We start from the raw sequence: 22,098 nt of genomic DNA on the forward strand, positions 1-22,098 counted from the left end.
GTAGGGGAACAAGACAGCATGTTAGCAAAATGAGCATAAGACAGACAGAGACACAGGGAAGGCTGACGGACCATTTATATTATGGAGCTATGCAAGGGTACATCTGCTCACCAGGAGGACATAAAGGAGTATGTACAATGTACAGTAATTCACATTCCTATTCAGATTCCCCACTACCTTAATAGGGACAACATTTTCTCTGCCCATAATTAGAATGAAACCTCATTACAGTAGTACCCTATATATTTCAACTTACTAAACTTAATTAGAACATAAAACGAGGCAATGGGCTGTTATTACAAGTCATTTGTTATAGTGCGAGAGAAGTTCAGCTCCAGCTGTATATAGCGGTCTGTGGCAGCAACAAACCATGCCAAGCATTTATAGACTACGATCAGTATCAGTAACTAGGTTTCCATAAACTTGTCGAGTGATTTAAAAAACAAATTGCATAGAAAAGAGACGCGACAATTGCCTGCTACAGTGAGTTTCCAATGAACTGTCTAAAAACAGCTGGACGTAAGGACGTCAACACCTAATAAAAACAAGTCTTTATATTATCCTTGCCCTGTAAAGAACACATATTTATAATTGAAAAAAAAAATGTATTTTTAAAACAGTAGGCATTTAGAATTAAACGTGGAGAGGAGCTTTATAGTAACGTGATGACATCATGTGCCCCTCGTACCTTGACAATTATTTGGCAATCATACGTTTCCCATCATTGTTGCAATAAAGGAGCGGTAGCTAGACTAGCGAGCCAGCAGCCGGAGAGTTGCTGGTATCAAATCATAGATACCATTGCCTGCCGTTGTGCCCTTGAGCAAGGCACTTAACCCCCCACAACAACAGCTCCCAGAGCGCCCAGTGTGGCAACTCTCCAAAACCTGTACGTGCTTCTTTTAGAGGTAGGGTTAAAAGCGGAAGTAACATTTCAGGTGGACTTTGTGTGCAATTGAACAATAAAGTGATCTTAAAAGCAAAAGAAAACCCCACTCCTGTAGAAACAGATATACATGTTGTTGATCTTTAGAAAACTTCTCCTAGATCTGCCCGCAATTATTTTTTGTGTGAAATTGTTGTCGAATAAACCTGGTCAATGGAAACCTACAAATTCATAGTATATGAGAGGCAAGAGTCAGTGAGATAACCCTGCTTCTTGCAGCCTCAATAGCACCCCAAATTGCAACCTAATAGCTATATAGTGCACTTCTTAGGGAATAGGGTACCATTTGGGACATACTGTATCCTCTCTCTCTGTATAACATACCTTTAATGTCTTTCCCGAAGCCCATGGATGATGTAACCTTCTGACTCTTGCTGTCGGCCTTCTCCTTGCTGATGTCATCATCGCTGGACACGTTGTCCAGGGTGATCTTTTTCCTCTTCTTCTTCTTCTTGTTTCTGGGAGGCAGCTTCTTGGGGAAGGCGAACATGGGGAATATGACCAGTAGCATGGCAATGGAACAGAGCAGGAAGCCGCTCCACCTGAGAGAGCAGAGAGGGTTTAGCTTAGTGATGGGGGCGGGGTATCGATTCTCAAAAAAATAACAAAAATGTATTAAAAAATGGCTAGGTAGTTAATATTAGCTAGGCCTAGTCAGCTTTACCTGCGCTAAAGCTCCTGTATTTTTCCTCCTCTAACTTGTTCTCCATCTTCTTTTTAAATAGTGAGCCATCGTATTTTCAGCACTGTTCACCGGACGTGCTACCTTGTCCCAGACCTGCTGTTTTCAACTCTCTAGACAGCAGGAGCAGTAGAGATTCTCTGAATGATCAGCTATGAAAAGCCAACTGACATTTACTCCTGAGGTGCTGACCTGTTGCACCCTCTACATCCACTGTGATTATTATTATTATTTGACCCTGATGGTCATCTATGAACATTTGAACATCTTGGCCATGTTCTGTTATAATCTCCACCCGGCACAGCCAGAAGAGGACTGGCCACCCCTCATAGCCTGGTTCCTCTCTAGGTTTCTTCCTAGGTTCTGGCCGTTCTCGGGAGTTGTTCCTAGCCACCGTGCTTCTACACCTGCATTGCTTGCTGTTTGGGGTTTTAGGCTGGGTTTCTGTACAGCACTTTGTGACATCAGCTGATGTAAGAAGGGAAATATAAATACATTTGATTGGTTGACTTATTTCCAAGACTGATCAAAACTCATTTTCTCATGGCTTTCTCTTGTCCCTCTGCAGCAGACGTGGGGAGCAATATGTTTGGAACATCAAATCACAATAAAAATCACAGTATTGAATTGCAATACATATCGTATCAACATCTAAGTTTTGTGATTTCATATCGTGAGGTCCCTGGGAATTCCCAGCCCTAATGTCAAGTGTAATGTAAAGTGTTAATTTTGTATATGACTGTGTGTCTAAGACTATTTTCCTCTCAGGGAGCAAGCCTAGCGGTTAAGAGCGTTGGCCAGTGACTGAAAGGACACTGGTTCAAATTGCCGAGTTGACTACAGTAGGTGAAAAATCTGTCAATGTGCCCCTGAGCAAGGCACTTAACACGAATTGTGCCTGTAAGTTGCTCTTGATACGAGCGTCTGCTAAATGAGTCAAATGTAAATATAAAAATGACATTCAAGTTTCTTATCCCATCCCCTGCAATGAGTTCTATAGCACATTCCCACAACACACAAGCCCCAAATTAAACAGCATGGAACACTGGAAGAGTAATAGTGCATTTGGAAAGTATTCAGAGATGTTCGATCTGGTTCAAGTCCGGGTTCTGTCTGGACCACTCAAGGACATTCAGAGACTTGTTCCAAAGCCACTCCTTAGTTGTCTTGGCTGTGTATTTAGTGTCATTGTCTTGTTGGAAGGTGAACTGTCACCCCAGTCTGAGGTCATGAGTGTCCTGGAGCAGGTTTTCATCAAGGATCTCTCTGTACTTTGCCCCGTTTATCTTTCCCTTGTTCCTGACTGATCTCCCAGTCCTTGCCACTGAAAACCATCCACACAGCATGACGCTGCCACCACCATGCTTCACCATAGGGATGGTGCCAGGTTTCCTCCAGACGTGGCGCTTGGCTTTCAAGCCAAAGATTTCAATCTTGGTTTCATTAGACCATCGTCTGAGTATCCTTTAGGTGCCTTTTGGCAAACTCCAAGCGCCTTTTACTGAGGAGTGGCATCCGGCTGGCCACTCTACCATAAAGCCCTGATTGGTGGAGTGCTGCAGAGATGGTTGTCCTTCTAGAAGGTTCTCCCATCTCCAAAGAGGAACTCTGGAGCTCTGCCAGACTGACCATCGGGTTCTTGGTCACCTCCCTGACTAAGGACCTTCTCCCCCGATTGCTCAGTTTGGCCGTGCGGCCAGCTCTAGGAGGAGTGTTAGTGGTTCCAAACTTCTTCCAATTAAGAATGATGGAGGCCACTGTGATCTTGGGGACCAATGCTGCAGAAATGTTTAGGTATTGTTTTCTAAAAACTACAACTATATATATTAATTTGTTTTTAAACTAAAAACCTGTTTTCGCTTTATCATTATGGGGTATCGTGTGTAGATTGATGAGGATTTTTATTTTATTTAATACATTTTAGAATAAGGCTGTAACGTAACAAAGCGTGGAAAAAGGAGTCTGAATACTTTCCGAATGCACTGAATGTACATTATTTCAAATCCCACATTTAACAAGCTAACATGTACATAACATACATTTCTATCACCACCAATCAATCCCATCATATTTAACATATTAGGCCTAAGCATTAACAAACAAATCTGTAAACATCTAAATATAAACAAATATATATACGATTTTATTAGATATTTTATAAACAATACAAAACACATACAAACAACTAGATCATTACATCAGACCTGCCCAGAACCACTAGCCCCCACCCTTATCTCCAGCATCTTTATCACTTTCTGACAAATGGCCTCAAACCATTTTGTTTCTCTCTGTCGCCCACACATGTACATTTTTTTATAATAAAGAATTTCACCTTTCCATTGTGTAAACGACAGGCTGATGTACAGTTTTTGAGTATACATTCATTTTAAAGAAATGATGAGAATTGTATTGAAGTTGGATGTATTTGAATATATCGACCATGGTCAACCCACAATTGCAATTGTTGTCATAGAAATAAATGTATTTCCTATTACAAATTCATTTACAGGTTCCAGTGCCTTTAGTATTCCATGTGGGCCAATTTATCAATGAATTCTGAAAAGCTATCCAACGATTGTTCCATACGGTTGTGTTTCTAGTGAGTGATATTGGTTCTTGTAAAATGTGTTTCATTTTCTTCCATATCATTAGTATTATCAACTATGAAGTTGTAATGCTCCTTTGAAAATAGACACAAAAATATTCTGGGTATTAGCGTATCTTCAATACGTCCTCTTTTATGCGTTTAACTATATGTCGCAAGTACAAGCCTTGGGTTGAGAGTTCATACAATTCCAAGTCTGGAAGATTAAAAACACCCTCTGACTTAGGAAAATGTCAAACTTAACATTTTATTCTATGAAATGTATTTGCCAATATAAAAGGTCTGTTATGACCTACTGTTCTTTTTTTAAAGAACGTCTTCGGTTGGATAGCAGTCGCTGTCCATGGTTCTGGAAGACCATTTAGCTATGTGCATAATAGCAAAGTTAATCAGCATATTGGTGTGGAGAACATTGTGGAGTCAGCGGCAGCAGCAGAGTGAGGAGACGAGAAAACAGCACTTGCCTTAAGACAGATCCTGCTTCTGTTGCCTGTTTGAGTGTTTGTTTAATAGCCTACTGATTCCATGAGCTCCAAGCCTCATTCAACCACAACATGTCAGATGAAGCCATTTAACAAATCTGGCCCTTTTTAATCTTTGCTATGCTGTAATAAAGGATTTACACTTTTTTCCATTAGAACAGCCTCTCAGGTATTACTTCAAATGTCCTTAGTGTTATTTACACTGTTCCAAATGGTCAGAAAAAATAATATTGTAATATAACAGCACCTGTTTTAGGCTGGGTTTCTGTATAGCACTTTGTGACATCTGCTGATGTAAAAAGGGCTTTATAAATACATTTGATAGATTTTTTCATTGATCGCACTTCCCCTTTCCCTCTTCAGCAACCAGTAAATATTCCCTCGTTTCGAGTTTCTCTTTCATGTCCTCTGCATCTCTTTTGCTGTCACATACGTTACGGTGTTCAGAGTTTGTAATAACCAATTTATTGATGCGAGTATGATAGGCTATTTTTTTATTTTTTTATTTCACCTTTATTTAACCAGGTAGGCTAGTTGAGAACAAGTTCTCATTTGCAACTGCAACCTGGCCAAGATAAAGCATAGCAGTGTGAACAGACAACACAGAGTTACACATGGAGTAAACAATTAACAAGTCAATAACACAGTAGAAAAAAAAGGGGAGTCTATATACATTGTGTGCAAAAGGCATGAGGAGGTAGGCGAATAATTACAATTTTGCAGATTAACACTGGAGTGATAAATGATCAGATGGTCATGTACAGGTAGAGATATTGGTGTGCAAAAGAGCAGAAAAGTAAATAAATAAAAACAGTATGGGGATGAGGTAGGTGAAAATGGGTGGGCTATTTACCAATAGACTATGTACAGCTGCAGCGATCGGTTAGCTGCTCAGATAGCAGATGTTTGAAGTTGGTGAGGGAGATAAAAGTCTCCAACTTCAGCGATTTTTGCAACTCGTTCCAGTCACAGGCAGCAGAGTACTGGAACGAAAGGCGGCTAAATGAGGTGTTGGCTTTAGGGATGATCAGTGAGATACACCTGCTGGTCAGGCCCTATTGGTCACGTGCATGCTAATGCATACATCTGTCACAGAAAGAGAGCAACGGTTGAGGGAATCTATTTCCTGAACAAATTAGAGATTTTGGTAACAGAACTTTTCAGTCAAAAATTGCTATAAGACAACGCACACAGTCTGTGTTTATTTTTTACCACAGCAAGTCTGAACCCAAATCAATTGCGGTCGGACTCCCCCTAGTCATTTGTGTGTCTTATTTTATCAAACAGTGCTCATAAAGCATCAGAAAAGCTCAGTGCATATAGTTGATCTTTTTTAAACACATAGACACAGGGTGTGTCTACATGTAGTAAAATATATGTTTAAAAATGGACTATTCGATTGGTCGAAAGAACAGGCTATTCTCGGTTGACCAAGATTTTTTTGGGGGGTGGAGACGGCCCTAAAGGGAAGCCATGGCTTGTTGGGTTAGAGTCGCAGTGTTGCTTTAGCCACAGATTGGTTCACAGTTGTAAATAACTGACCGCTCCATTCTCTCCTGGTTACATGATGAATTTGATATATTGATTTTAAAAGGCTTATGTGATGTCTGGTTTCTTTATATAACCACAGTCTTGTTGATACAAAACTGAGCTACTCTCTCCCCATGCATCCTATCGGTACGCGCATGCGCCTCTCTAACATTTCTATTCAATCGCATCATTTAACATATTCAGTGAAGTCTGGAACATTACCAGTTGCCAATGAAGCGAGGGTCGCTCTGATCGATGTTGACGATAGTCTTGGGGTCGACGTAGAAGCCGATGAGAACTCCTCCCATCAGGTACCCAGCAGCCGGACCCAGGGCTCCCATCACGTACATGACAGCTGCAGAGAAAAATAAATACATGATGTTAGGCATAAGGACAAATGTACATGTTGAGAATGGATAAGAAGAGTTGGAATGCTAAGAGAACAGAGAATAAAGAGTATGGATGCATCCCAAATGGCACCATATTCCCTATATAGTTCACTACTTTTGACCGGAACCCAAATGGGGGCAACGTCATCTATCTAATGGTGCTAATGCTACTAAGAACATGATATCCTCAAAGACCTCAGCCAGAAGTGGATAGGGCTGCGTCCCAAATGGCACCCCATTCCCTATGAAGCGCACTACTTTTGACCCTTCACTATCGAGGGAATATGGTGCCATTTCTAGACACAGGCTAGGCCTTCCCTTTCTGTATCATCCAGCAATTCACACCCACATGACACAAAACTGCTTAATACTTTGTGTCATCACATCATGCACCAAGCAGTCTTCCTCCTGACTCAGTGTGGCAGCAAAACCCAGGAAGTTGTGAGCCCCAGCTGATTGTGTGGACATGGGTTATTGTCCAAGGCCTTGAGGCCAAGTTGCAGGCCCAATCTCTTATTTGAGCAGAGTACTATTTTTGCTTGCGGCACCCGTTATAGAACAGGCTCCGATGCAGACACACAGCAGCAGGAGCGTGGGCCCCAAAACGGCACCCTATTCCCACCCTTCTCCATGCTCACCCCAACACCAGTGTTTCATGTTAATGTGATCTATAGTGTTATTGTGTTTCCATCAGGAGTGTGACATTAAAGGCTTGTTGCGAGCAGAATCCTCAATGGAAATGCAGCCTAATGACCAGGTGCCTCATTTATAACTGTTCGTGTAAAATTCGGCAAAAATGTCTGTGTGTACCATTTCTGAAAAAAGATAAAACATATTGATTTATAAACCTTTATTTGCTGTATAATTTGGAACTATTGGTATTAAGGCCAAATCAAAAGAAACGCAAAGGAGCGTGTGTACACGCTGGAATTAGAATGCACGGTAGTGAATGGCAAAAAACAGATGGGCTGCGAGCGTCAATGCCGTCAACACTGTCATGCCTGTAAAGTGAGCGGATAAACTGCCAGAAAATAGACTGTTTGTGCATTGTTTTGTATAGTTAAAAGGGTCGATTTAGTGTTGATAAGTTTAGCTGCCAGTGCCAATAATACATACAGTATTTCAAAACAATTACTTTGTCCCTACCGTTGTTGATTTCGAGCACAGGCATATAGCCAAGGCAGCTGGGAAACTCGAGGAACTCCATTCAAGAGAGAATACTGTTACGTATACTGAACAAGAATATAAATGCAACATGGAACAATTTCAAAGATTTTACTGAGTTACAGTTCATATAAGGAAATCAGTCAATTTAAATAAATTCATTAGGCCCTAATCGATGGATTTCGCATGACTGGGCAAGGGTGCAGCCATGGGTGGGCCTGGGAGGCCATAGGCCCACCCACTGGGCCACAAGGTGCATCTGTGTAACTACCATGCTGTTTAATTATCTTATTGATATGCCACACCTGCCAGGTGGATGGACTTTCTTGGCAAATGAGAAATACTCACAAACAGGAATGTAAACAAATGTGTGCACAACATTTTAGAGAAATACACTTTTTGTGACTATGGCACATTCCTAGGATCTTTTATTTCAGCTCATGAATCATAGGACCAACACTTCACAAGTTGCATTCATATTTTTGCTCAGCATAGAAATAACGAGACGAGCTGAATTCTTTATAAACTGCTCGGGTGTATTAGCTACAACTCGCCTCACACTCATAACAGAAAACAGGTACGGTGGCTGATGCTCTCTAATCTTGTGCGCACATTTTAACGGCGTCTTTTCCGTGTGGTTTGGCATGCAAAAGACAAATTGTTGTACAATATTAAGTTTATCTATAGATTATTGAGTTCATATGTCCTGCCTTGGTATAGACCCCGGGATTAAATAGGCAATGATGTCACGATCCTATCGCACAGCAATACTGTAGCCTACCCATATTTTACTTAAGCTACCGTTCTAATCTTTAGCAATAATTTGTGCTTTATCTGAAAAAGGATTGTGTCCGTTTCTGAAAGACAAAACAATGGCAAATTGTCGTGGACCTGTAAGCACAACTTTTCCCCCAACCTACAGTGCCTACAGAAAGTATGTACACCCCTTGACTTTTTCCATATTTTGTTGTGTTATAGCTTGAATATCAAATTTATTTTTGGGGGGGTCAATGACATACACAATACCTCATAATGTCAAAGCGGAGTTATGTTTATTTACAAATTCTTACAAATGAAAAGCTGAAATGTCTTGAGTCAATAAGTATTTAAGCCTTTGGTTAAGGTAAGCATAAATACATTCAGGAGTAAAAATGTGCTTAAGAAGTTAGTTAAATAATAAGTTGCATGGACTCACTCTGTGTGCAATAAAAGTGTTTAACGTGATTTTTGAATGATTACCCCATCTCTGTACCCCACACATACAATTATCTGTAAGGACCCTCAGTCGAGCAGTGAATTTCAAACACCAAAGACCAGGGAGGTTTTCCAATGCCTCACAAAGAATGGCAATTATTTTTTAATTTAAAAAAGCAAACACTGAATATCCCCTTGAGCATGGTGAAGTAATTAGTTACACTTTGGATTGTGTATAAATATACCCAGTGACTACAAAGATACAGGCGTCCTTCCTAACTCAGTTGCCGGAGAGGAAGGAAACAGCTCAGGGATTTCACCATGATTTTAACGGCTGTGATAGGAGAAAACTGAGGAAGGGTCAACAATATTGACAGTGAAAAGAAGGAAGAAATGCACTTTATGTCCTGAATACAAAGCGTTGTGTTGTATTGGATCTGCGCCAAACATATTACTGAGTATCACTCTCCATATTTTCAGGCATAGTGGTGGTTGCATCATGTTATGGGTACGGTTGTAATGGGTGAGGACTGGGGAGTTTTTCAGGATAAAAAAGAAACTGAATGGAGCTAAGCATAAGCAAAATATGTTTCAGTCTGCTTTCCACCAGACACTGAAAAATTAATTCACCAAATTTACACTGGAGTTGCTTACCAAGAATACAGTGAATGCTACGGATTGCCCGAGTTACAGTTTTGACTTAAATCTAATTGAAAATATATGTCAAGACCTGAAAACGTTTGTCTAGCAATAATCAACAACCAATTTGACAAAGTTTGAAGAATTTTGAAAATAATCAAATGGACAAATGTTGCACAATCCTGGTGTGGAAAGCTCGTTGAGATTTACCCAGAAAGACTCAGCTGTAATAGCTAATGGTGCTTCTACAAAGTATTGACTCAAGGGTGTGAATACTTATGTAAATGAGATAATTTCATTTTCAATACACTTCAAAAACCATGTTATCACTTTGTAATTATGGGATATTGTGTGTAAATTATATACATTTTTAATCCATTTTGAATTCAGGCATTAACAAAATGTGGAATAATTCAAGGAGCATGAATACACTAAATATGGGCAGGCAACCATAAAAAATGCAATAACAGTACTTACACTTTTATTTCTCGGGTATTTTTTGTTTTTTGACTTTTTTCTTTATCTTTTATTACTGCATTGTTGGACAAAGCAAGCGGGAAAGATATTTCACTGTTTATAAACATTTTGACATTTTTTGTCACCTTATCCAGAGCAACTTACAGTTAGTGCATTCATCTTAAGATAGCTAAGTTGGACAACCACATATCACAAGCATAGAAAGTAGGGGGGAGGTAGTCAAATGCAAGTGCTGGGTCATGGGTCGAGGTGAGGAGGATGATTTAAAATACTGTTTGAAGAGGTAGGGTTACAGATGTTTTCAGAAGATGGGCAGGGACCCTGCTGTCCTAGCTTCAGGGAGAAGCTGGTTCCACCATTGGGGTGTCAGGACAGAGAAGAGCTTGGACTGGGCTGAGGGGGCGCTGCCCTCCCTTAATGGTGGGAGGGCCAAGAATCCTGAGGTGGAGTACTCAGTTTGGGGTGTATGGTTTGAGCATAGCATGAAGGTAGGGAGGGGCAGTCTCTTAATGTACTTGGGTTCGTGCAAACTTAAGTTCATACATACAGTTGATGTTGGAAGTTTACATACACATAGGTTTGAGACATTATAACCCGTTTTTCAACAACTCCACACATCTCGTTAACAAACTACAGTTTTGGCAAGTCGGCTAGGACATCTACTTTGTGCATGACACAGGGAATTTGTCAAACAATTGTTTACAGACAGATATCTCACTTATATAATTTATTTCACTGTATCGCAATTCCAGTGCGACCTCAGAATTTTTTTTGTAGACCTCCACAAGTCTGGTTCATCCTTGGGAGCAATTTCCAAATGCCTGAAGGTACCACGTTCATCTGTACAAATAATAGTACGCAAGTATAAACACCATGGGACCATGCAGCCGTCATAACGCTCAGGAAGGAGACGCGTTCTGTCTCCTAGAGATGAATGTACTTTTGGTGCGAAAAGTGCAAATCAATCCCAGAACAACAGCAAAGGACTTTTGAAGATGCTGGAGGAAACAGGTACAAAAGTATCTATATCCACAGTAAAACGAGTCCTATAAATTGACATAACTTGAAAGGCCGCTCAGCAAGAAACCGGCATAATGGGGACAAAGATTGTACTTTTTGGAGAAATGTCCTCTGGTCTGATGAAACAAAAATAGAACTGTTTGGCCATAATGACCATCGTTATGTTTGGAGACAAAAGGGGAATGCTTGCAAGCCGAAGAACACCATCCCAACCATGAAGCATGGGGGTGTCAGCATCATGTTGTGGGGGGGCTTTGCTGCAGGAGGGACTGGTGCACTTCACAAAATAGATGGCATCATGAGGGTGGAAAAATGTGGATTTATTGAAACAACATCTCAAGAAAACAATCAGGAAGTTAAAGCTTGGTCGCAAATGGGTCTTCCAAATGGACAAAAAAAACAAGCATATTTCCAAAGTTGTGGCAAAATGGCTTAAGGACAACAAAGTCAAGGTATTGGAGTGGCCAACACAAAGCCATGACTTCAATCCTATCGAAAATTTGTGGGCAGAACTGAAAAAGCGTGGCGGGCAAGGAGGCCTACAAACCTGACTCAGTTACACCAGCTCTGTCAGGAGGAATGGGCCAAAATTCACCCAACTTATTGTGGGAAGCTTGTGGAAGTCTACCTGAAACATTTGACCCAAGTTAACCAATTTTAAAGGCAATGGTACCAAATACTAATTGAGTGTATGTAAACTTCTGACCCACTGGGAATGTGATGAAAGAAATAAAAGGGAATAGGGTGCCATTTGGGAAACAGCCCATCATCATTGTCTGGCTCTTTGTGGAAATGCAGTCCTCATAAATTGTTGAATGAATTGAATGTGAAATGCTCCTGTTGGTTTCTACATGATGCAATTGCCCTGTAATAATAAACAGGGTGACGTAAGCATTGAGGTAGAAAAATAATTGTTTAAGTTTCTCTTTGGAGGCACACATGCTTTGTGCGTGTGTGTGACTGTGGAGCAATAAAGTTGACAAGTGACCCCGTTCCCCAACTGCTCTTCTGTCAGTCACCCTAGACCAAGGCGGATTCAGAGACATGTACAGGTTTTGAACTGGTTGTCCTGTACGGATAGCGTGGTTCATTTGAATGGGGAACAAAGTGGTGAACTACCCACTCAGTCAGAGTCCATTATTATCATTAATACATTGATTAATTACATACAGTATATTCTTAGGGAGCTGTTCTGTGTCTCTACAGCCCTGAGTACATGAGCTCAGATGGGTGAAATGAGGTGTTTTACTGTTAGTGTCCGTGTCCTGTACTCATAAAGGAGATTGATGCAAGCGTAACGGGCCGGATGTTACAGAAAAATTATGCGAGCCTCAGCCTGGCAGCTGGATCAATTGGGACCCTGTGACCTTGCGGGAGGGAGGGAGGGAGACTGGCGGCACAGAGTCAGGCACAATGAAATGTGGGATGACTGCATCGTCATGGCAACCTGCTGACACTGCACTGTCATCTTACAACTATCCAACAAATCTGCTTTATTTCCCATAGACAGCCCCCCAGATCACAGCCCCAACTGAAACAGAACTGCCTGTATGACCAAATGTAGAGGACACCAACTGAAGCCAAATATATACATTGCATTCAGAAAGTATTCACACCCATTGACTTCTTACACATTTTGTTGTTCTACAAATTGGGATTAAAATTGATTTGTCTTATTTTTCTCAACGATTTACACAAAATATTCTGTAATGACAAATTGGATTAAGATTTAAGATTAATGAAAGGATTTCAACCCCGTGAGTCAATACATGTTACAATTGCCTTTGGCAGCCATTATGGCTGTAGGTCTTTCTGGGTAAGTCTCTAAGAGCTTTGCACACCTGGATTGTTATTTGCCCATTATTATTTTTTAAACTCTCCAAGCTCCGTTAAGTTGGTTATTGATCATTGCTAGACAGCCATTTTCAAGTCTTGCAATAGATTATCAAGACGATTTAAGTCAAAACTGTAACTCGGCAGCTCAGGAACAGTCAATGTTGTCTTGGTAAACAACTCCAGTGTATATTTGGCCTTGTCCTGCTGAAAGGTGAATTTGTCTCCCCGTGTCTGTTGGAAAGCAGACCAGGTTTTCCTCTCAGATATTGCCTGTGCTCAGCTCTATTCCGCTTATTTTTATCCAACCCCCCAAAAAAATGTTTTACCCGCTAGTCCTTGCTGATGACAAGCATATCCATAACATGATGCAGCCACCACCATGCTTGAAAATATGTTGTGTTTGCCTCAACAGGGACAAAAGGCAAATGTCTTTGCCACATTTATTACACTATTACTTTAGTGCCTTATTGCAAACAGGATGCATGTTGTGGAATATTTTTTATTGTGTACAGGCTTCTTTTCATTTAGGTTAGTATTGTGGTGCAACTACATTGTGATTGATCCATCCTCAGTTTCCTGCTATCTGGGTGCAGTGGTCTAAGGCACTGCACTGGCTAGCCGTGCCACTAGAGATCCTGGTTCGAGTCCAGACTCTGTCGCAGCCGGCCGCGACTGGGAGAATTGGCCCAGCGTCGTTCGGGTTAGGGGAGGGTTTGGCCGGCAGGGATGTCCTTGTGCACACTAGCGACTCCTGTGGCGGGACGGGCGCATGCACGCTGAAGAACACCATCCCAACCGGTCGCCAGGTGTATGGAGTTTCCTCCGACACATTGGTGTGGCTGGCTTCCGGGTTAAGCAGTGTGGCTTGGTTGGGTCGTGTTTCAGAGGATGCATGGCTCTCGACCTTTGCCTCTCCCGAGTCTGTACGGGAGTTGCAGCAATGAGACAAGACTAACTACCAATTGGATACCACATAATTGGGGACAAAAAGGGGTAAAAGTAACAACAACAAAAAACATTAAACTCCATAGCCAAACTGTTACAAAATCACCACTGACCTCATGGTGAAATCCCTGAACAGTTTCCTTCCTCCTGGCAACTGAGTTAGAAAAGATGCCTGTATCTTTGTAGTCACTGGGCGTATTTATACATAATCTAAAGCGTATGGCAGTGTCAGAGGAAGGCCCAAAACATTTCCAAAGATTCCAGTCACCAAAGTCATAGACTGTTCTCTCTGCTACTGTACAGCAAGCGGTACCAGAGTGCCAAGTCTGGGTCCGAAAGGCTCCTTAACAGCTTCTACCCCCAAGCCATAAGACTGCTGAACAATTAATCAAATGACCACCCAAACTATTTACATTGACACCCCCCTCTGTTTTTACACTGCTGCCACTTGTTGTTTATTATTATATAAGCAGTTACTTTACAAATTACCTCATCTAACCTGTATCCCCGTACATTGACTCGGTACCGGTACCCTCTGTATACACCCTCATTATTGTTAAGTAATTATATTGTGTTACTTTCTTTAATTACCATTTTTTTTAAACTCTTTCTTGAACTGCATTGTTGGTTAAGGGCTTGTAAGTAAGAATTTCACAGTAAGGTGAAATTGTATACCGGTTGTATTCGGTGCATTCCTGTGACAAAAAAAAATATGTATTTGAATTAATAACTTCACCATGCTCAAAGGGATATTCAGTGTCTGTATTTTATTTTTATCTATCTACCAATAGGTGTCCATCTTTGCGAGCCATTGGAAAATGTTCCCTGGTCTTTGTGGATTAATCTGTGTTTGAAATTCACGACTCGACTGCGGGACCTCACAGATAATTGCATGTGTGGGGTAAAGAGATGGGATAATCATTCAAAAATACTGTTAACCACTATTATTGCACACAGAGTGAGTCTATGCAACTTATTATGTGACTTGTTAAGGAAATCTTCACTCCTGTACGTATTTAGGCTTGCCATAAGAAAGGAGTTGAATACCTATGGACTAAAGATATTTCAGTTTAAAAAATTTAAAAAATAAAAAATGTAATGTATAAGGCAAGCAACACTGAAGCATGCACGGGAGCACCAGCTGTTCTGGATGACTGAGATAATGCTCTCGGTAGCCGATGTGAGCAAGACCTTTAAACAGGTCAACATTCAAAGTTGCGGGGCCATACGGATTACCAGGACATGTACTCAAAGCATACGCGGACCAACTGGCAAGGGTCTTCACTGACACTTTCAACCTCTCTCTGACCGAGTCTGTAATACCTACATGTTTCAAGCAGACCACCATAGTCCCTGTGGCCAAGGAAGCGAAGGTAACCTGCCTAAATGATTACCGCCCCGTAGCACTGGTTATGGCTCACATCAACAGCATCCTCCCTGATACCCTAGACCCACTCCAATCCACATACCGCCCAAACAGATCCACAGATGACGCCATCTCAAATTAATCAAAATGGCCATTGGACTACTTACATTAACACAACCCCCTCTACCCCATTGGTTTTGTACACTGCTGCTTCTCGCTGTTTATTATCTATGCCTGGTCACTTCACGCCTACCACATGTAAAAATTACCTCAACTAACCTGTACCCCCACACACTGACTCGGTACCGGTACCCCTTGTATATAGCAGGTACCTGTACCCCCTGTATATATTACTTCATCTATGGGTCTGTTGGGGCGGTACGCGAATTGGAGTGGGTTTAGAGTGTCCGGGAGGATGCTGTTGATGTTAGCCATGACCAGCCTTTCAAAGCACTTCATGGCTACTGACATGAGTGCTACTGGGCGGTAATCATTTAGGCAGGTTACCTTCACTTCCTTGGACACAGGGAATATGGTGGTCTGCTTGAAACATGTAGGTATTACAGACTTGGTCAGGGAGAAGTTGAAAATGTGATTGAAGACACTTGACAGTTGGTCGGCGCATGCTTTGAGTACACGTCCTGGTAATCCGTCTGGCCTAGCGGCTTTGTGAATGTTGACCTGTTTAAAAGGTTTTGTTCACATCGGCTACCGAGAGCATTATCACACAGTCATCCGGAACAGCTGGTGCTCTTGTGTATGCTTCAGTATTGGTTACCTCGAAGCAAACATAAAAAGGCATTTAGCTCGTCTGGTAAGCTTGCATCACTGGGCAGCTCGCGTCTGAGTTTCCCTTTGTAGTCTGTAATAGTTTTCAAGCCCTGCCACATCCGACGAGCGTCAGAGCCGATGTAGTAGGATTCAATCTTAATCCTGTATTGATGCTTTGCTTGTTTGGTTGTTCGTCTGAGGGCATAGCGGGATTTCTTTTAAGCGTCCGGATTAGTCTCCCGCTCCTTGAAAGCGGCAGCTCTAGCCTTTGGCTCAATGCAGATGTGGCCTGTAATTCATTGGCTTCTGGTTGGGATGTGTACGTACGGTCACTGTGGGGACGACATCGTCAATGCACTTATTGATGAAGGCGATGGCTGAGGTGGTGTACTCCTCAATGCCATTGGAGGAATCCTGAAACATATTCCAGTATATGCTAGCAAAACAGTCCTGTAGTGTCGCATCCGCGTCATCTGACCACTTCCGTATTGAGCGAGTCTCTGGTACTTCCAGCTTTAGTCTTTGCTTGTAAGCAGGAATCAGGAGGATAGAGTTATGGTCAGATTAGCCAAATGGAAGGCAGGGGAGAGCATTGTATGCATCTCTGTGTGTGGAGTAAAGGTGGTCTAGGTTTTTTTCCCATCTGGTTGCACATGTGACATGCTGGTAAAAATTTGGTAAAACGTATTTAAGTTTGTCTGCATTAAAGTCCTCGGCCACAGGAACACCGCTTCTGGGTGTGCATTTTCTCTTTTGCTTATGGCCTTATAGAGCTGGTTGAGCATGGTCTTAGTGCCAGTTTTGTTCTGTGGTGGTAAATCAAAGCCTATGAATTATATAGATGAGAACTCTTGGCAGATAGAGTACCTTATGATAATCTGTAGACCACACTACCTCAGGCGAGCAATAACTTGAGACTTCTTTAATATTAGACATCGCGCACCAGCTGTTTTTGACAAATGGACACACACCCCCACCCCTCGTCTTACCAGACGTAGCTTCTCTGTTCTGCCGGTGCACGGAAAATCCCGCCAGCTCTATATTATCCGTATCATCGTTCAGCCACGTCTCGGTGAAACACAAGATATTACAGTTTTTAATGTCCCGTTGGTAGGATAATCTTAAATCGTATGTCATCAATTTTATTTTCCAGTTGGAGTTTACTCCCTCGCCTATGGAGTCCAAGAAAATAATGATGTTGTATTGTGTTGGTCAATCATGGGCACACTCATGACAACCTGACCTAATAAACCTAGTACCAATAAAATCTCACACTGTTTTGAGATTATATACACAGTAGTATGTATAATCTTAGATTAAAAGCTACTGTAAGAACTCTCTTAATATGTAAAAGAACATCTGGTTATCTTGCCTTTTTTGGACTAACTATAGGTTCATTCTCTGGTTTCCAAAGCCTATAAATCCCTTTTCCTGGAACTCAGTGAATAACATACAACGAATAAACATTTGATCCATTACCTAAGAGTTATGTCCTGTCCTCAGAGTAACTGTCTGTCTGTGGCTCTATCAGACTGAATAGAGATCTGTCAAAGACCATTAGTGTTGTCCACTCTAGTCTACGTCCCAAATGGCACCTTATTCCCTATATAGTGCACTACATTTGACCAGAGTCTGTCCTCCTTCACTCCGTGTTCCAGCTAGCCAGACAGGAAATGATGGACCAAGTTCTGTCACATCTTGGCCAGTGTGTATCCAGCCATTGGACAGCTGGCACCAAGTGACCGCATGATCAAAGCTGCTCAGTCCTTTGTGAACCGGCCTTCCACGAGAACACCGTTAGACTGGGTCTAGGAGAAGAAAGGGGACTGAATTTGGGCTGTGTCAAAGGATTTCTTTAGAGGGTTCTAGTCAAAAGAGGTGCACTATATAGGGAGCACGGTGCCATTTGGGACACAAACGGGAGCTAATTATTTTGTGGAGTTTATTTTCTCTGAGTGTACTGGAGGCAGGCACCAGACATGGGTGACCACAGAATACAAGCCTGTATCATAACTATTCTTTATTTTCAGTGTTCAGGCCTTAATTAGGTTTACCTTGTTTCAGACCACTGGAGAGAAAAGATCTAGGGACAAGGATTGATTGAATAACTGAAGTCAAAGTTTAAGTAGCCAATGTCATAATGTATTGTAAGGCCTTGTGTATAGGCAGAGGCAGGTGGAAAGGCAGTAGGAGACATTCTATCTGAACCCAAACCGTAGACCTAGTCAGTAAATCTGGCACAGAGGTGGCTAGCCGAGTTGCCTTTCTCCTTTATCTCCTAGTTTATTTCCTGTGCGTTGTGTAGTCTTTCGGTCCTTTCACACCCCATCTCACATACACACTCACGTCTTACCTAGATAAAGAGAGGCATTCTCCTTCTTGACGTTGTCGTCCAGGTAGGTGGGTCCCAGGGTGTAGATGGGCGTCGACCCCATGCCTACCAGTATCTGTGCAATGATGAACAGGGCCACGTACAGGTTGTGCTCATTACCCTCCTGGTCTCTGGGACAAGACACATCCAGGAAGTCCTTGCCACTACCGTTGTTGTTCATACACAGGCCCTCGTTGCCCCGGGACGAGTTCACCTCCAGGATTTGGTACGGAGGGGAGATGAAGTGAGGCAATGAGAAGAGTGCTGCTCCGACGGCTATGAACACTGCACCCACTGCCAACCACCTGGGCCTCTGCCCTCGGCCTCCGAAGTAACTGATGAAGACCACCACCAGCAGACTGCCTATGTCAAAGCAGCTGACGAGCAGGCCGGACTCAGAGCTCCGGAGGCTGTACCTCTTCTCTATGGTGGTGATGACACTGCTAAGGTAGCCAGACACCATCAGTGACTGGATGAATGTCAGGTAGCACATGCAAAATAAAAAACAGCGAGAGTCTTCGAGAATTGCATTAATGTATTTCCTAGTGGGTAAACGCATCAGGGGTAACCTCGAGGTGAGGAAGCCTTGCCTCGTTGGGTTTTTACTCCTGGGCTTGCTCACCTGTGTCTCCGTGTTAAATGAACTACTCATCCCCACCACACTAGAACTGGAAGGGGAATAGTTAACATTAGTCCTAGTGGAGGATTCAGGTAGAGGTTGGTTCAGGTTGATCCTCTGTGGGAGTTGGATTAATTCAGCGCACTTTTCCTCCGTTATTGACACCTGCTGCTGCATAGACTTGGCCAACAAGGACTTGCTTTGCTGGCCTGAGTCATTCAGAGCAGGTAAACTTTTGGATTTGAAGTTAGTGCTAGCAGGGTCCTCCTCCTCATACTGACTCAATAACTCATCATCCGCTTGAAGGGGTTCTGACAGATCATTCTCTGTCTCCTTGTGGTCATCAGATGCCATTGTGTTTTGTTGATGAGCTGGCTGAATTCACAAGAGTAAGTTTAAAAGTCCAGTCACTGCGTTCAATAGCTGACACCACTTACACTATAATATACACACTTCATCCAGTAAAAAACAGCTTCGGGCTGCAAGCCAGGTCCAATAAAAGTGAGAAAATAAGGGATAATGGCTTCTGCTCTTTGCACTGCCTCTATGTTTATCTCGCGAACCCTTGTGCTCTGCCAGCATCTGATTCTGGAGCTCGAGGCCTCTGTCGTAGATTGTCTGCCATGCCTTTAGCCGCTGCAGATGCTCACCATCACTAGCGTTAACTGAGTCGGTAGAGGATGTTGGTGTTTTGAGTCAAACAGAAAGAAAATGGTATTGGGTCGATGGACACGGCAGAGTTGACATGGTCCCCCTGGAATCCCCTTTACAAAAAGAAGAAAGTAATACATTTCAGACATATTGAGTGTTTTCACCTCCCCAGTACCACCTAAAGGTTAGCTGTCATTGTCGTAATATAATCTGTATGTTTTGAGTAGCTAGGCAGATAATTGTTAACGTTAGACATGAAACCGAACAAATGAAACCAGTATTGACATTCAACAACAATAAAAAAAACTGACATGCTCCTAAAAACACCGTTGAATGGCCATCTAGCATGTACCGACGTCGACCAGTTTTCATTACAGCCCCTACATAAAAAAATAGGCATAAATAAGTAGCTAGCTAACGTTATCTACAGTCGCCTAGTAAACACTGCGGCTAGCTCTGGCGAGCGGCTGCTGCTGGTCTGCTGGTGGCAGGCTTGTAGCTAGCTAATAATAGCTGTTAATTAAAATACAATCGCTAACAAACCTGACGATTTTAAGTAATAGCAGGGCCCTTGATTCTTCATTTAAAGGTCCAATTTAAAACCCATTTTGACGGCCGTTATCAAATTGCACCGGACAAAGATCTCGTCATCCCTGTCTTTAGCTTTACATTCTGACTCACTGAAGAGAATGAAGTTGTTTACCACGACCCGGGTAGTATTAGCCTCTGTAGCTTCCGAGGCCCCTCACTGGTTCGATTTTACTGGGGCGGAAGTGTCGTGTGGCCATATTAAATATTTTTTATAACTCATTGTTCTATCTGTGGCCATATGAAGTGATGCTAATGCTTGGGGGTGAAGTTGCCCCTAAAAACAGATCTAGAATCAGCTTATTGTACAAAGCCCAGTACTTGACCATGCAGCTGTTAATGGTCAATGGCGACTTGTGATCAGTTGCCAGTCGCAGTTTGCTTCTGCGTCTGGCAAATGCAATGCCTGTTATCTTAAGTTCAATCATGCGTGTCTATGACTTCGTTGCATTCGGAAAAATTATACTTCACTTCATACTATTTAAAAAGAAAAATACTGATATAGTCGCATTTTTTTCAGCTTTATTGGTGGTATGTATTTTCTGTGTGTTCTGTCAAATAAATTGTTATCTGCTGGACAATTATGCCCTCTGCTGATAAGGGGAAGAACACAGGATGGCCCAACCAGGTGATGTACATACAGTACCTTCAGAATGTATTCATACTCCTTGAATTATTCCACATTTTGTTGTTACAGCCTGAATTCAAAATGGATTAAATAGATTTGATTCCTCTCACCCATCTACACACAGTACCCCGTAATGACAAAGTGAAAAATGTTTTTAGACATTTTTCCAAATGTATTAGTAATTACAGTACGTCAAGTTTGGACACCTACTCATCACAGGGTTTATCATTATTTTGACTATTTCATAGTAAAATGACAAGCATACACTAAACACGATGTAGCCACCACCATGTTTGAAAATATGAAGAGTGGTACTGTGATAGGTTGTTGGATTTGTCACAAACATAATACATTGTATTCAGGCATTCAAGTGCATTTTGTTGCCAAATGTTTTGCAGTTTGACCATGCAGCTGTTCATGGTCTGCCGGTGGCCTTATTGCAAACATGATGCACGTTTTGGAATAGTTTTGTTCTGTACAGGCTTCCTTTTCACTGTCATTTAGGTTAGTATTGTGATGTAACTACAATGTTGTTGATCCATCCTCAGTTTTGTCCTATCACAGCCATTAAATTCTGTTTTTAAAGTCACCATTGGCTTCATGGTGAAATCCGTGAGCGGTTTCCTTCCTCTTCAGTAACTGAGTTAGGAAGGACGCCTCTATCTTTGTAGTGACTGGATGTATTGATACACCATCCAAAGTGTAATTAATAACTTGCTCCACCATGCTCAAAGGAATATTCAATGTCTGCTTTTTTGTTGTTGTAATTTAAAAATATATATACCAATAGGTAGACAATATCCCTGGCCTTTGTGGTTGAAATTCACTGCTCGACTGAGGGACCTTACAGATAACTACAGTGGGGCAAAAAAGTATTTAGTCAGCCACCAATTGTGCAAGTTCTCCCAATTAAAAAGATGAGAGGCCTGTAATTTTCATAGGTACACTTCAACTATGACAGACAAAATCACATTGTAGGATTTTTAATTATTTTATTTGCAAATAATGCTGGAAAACATTTGGTCAAGAACAAAAGTTTATCTCAATACTTTGTTATATACCCTTTGTTGGCAATGACAGAGGTCAAACGTTTTCTGTAAGTCTTCACAAGGTTTTCACACACTGTTGCTGGTATTTTGGCCCATTCCTCCATGCAGATCTCCTCTAGAGCAGTGATGTTTTGGGGCTGCTGCTG

At 41.9% G+C, this 22,098-nt stretch overlaps 1 protein-coding gene across 5 annotated transcripts in view; it reads right to left on the reverse strand.

The window, feature by feature from the left end:
* Nucleotides 1-20,571, reverse strand: part of LOC118402151 (solute carrier organic anion transporter family member 5A1-like) — a 35,140-nt gene extending 14,569 nt beyond the window's left edge. Inside the window, exons 1-4 of one of the 5 annotated variants that reach the window (XM_035800124.2) lie at nt 20,391-20,569; nt 18,400-19,800; nt 6,468-6,600; nt 1,271-1,488 (exon numbers count right to left, since the gene is read on the reverse strand). In XM_035800124.2, the coding sequence (XP_035656017.1) occupies nt 1,271-1,488; nt 6,468-6,600; nt 18,400-19,390 (1,342 nt within the window). In that variant the 5' untranslated portion in view covers nt 19,391-19,800; nt 20,391-20,569. Of the gene's footprint in view, nt 1-1,270; nt 1,489-6,467; nt 6,601-18,399; nt 19,801-19,998; nt 20,159-20,230 lie in introns of those variants that run through there. The other 4 variants (XM_035800123.2, XM_035800122.2, XM_035800125.2 and 1 more) reach the window with 4 other exon arrangements.
* Between the last annotated feature and the right edge of the window lie 1,527 nt (nt 20,572-22,098).

Source organism: Oncorhynchus keta, chromosome 23 (assembly GCF_023373465.1).
Source record: "Oncorhynchus keta strain PuntledgeMale-10-30-2019 chromosome 23, Oket_V2, whole genome shotgun sequence".
Classification (NCBI taxonomy): domain Eukaryota; kingdom Metazoa; phylum Chordata; class Actinopteri; order Salmoniformes; family Salmonidae; genus Oncorhynchus; species Oncorhynchus keta.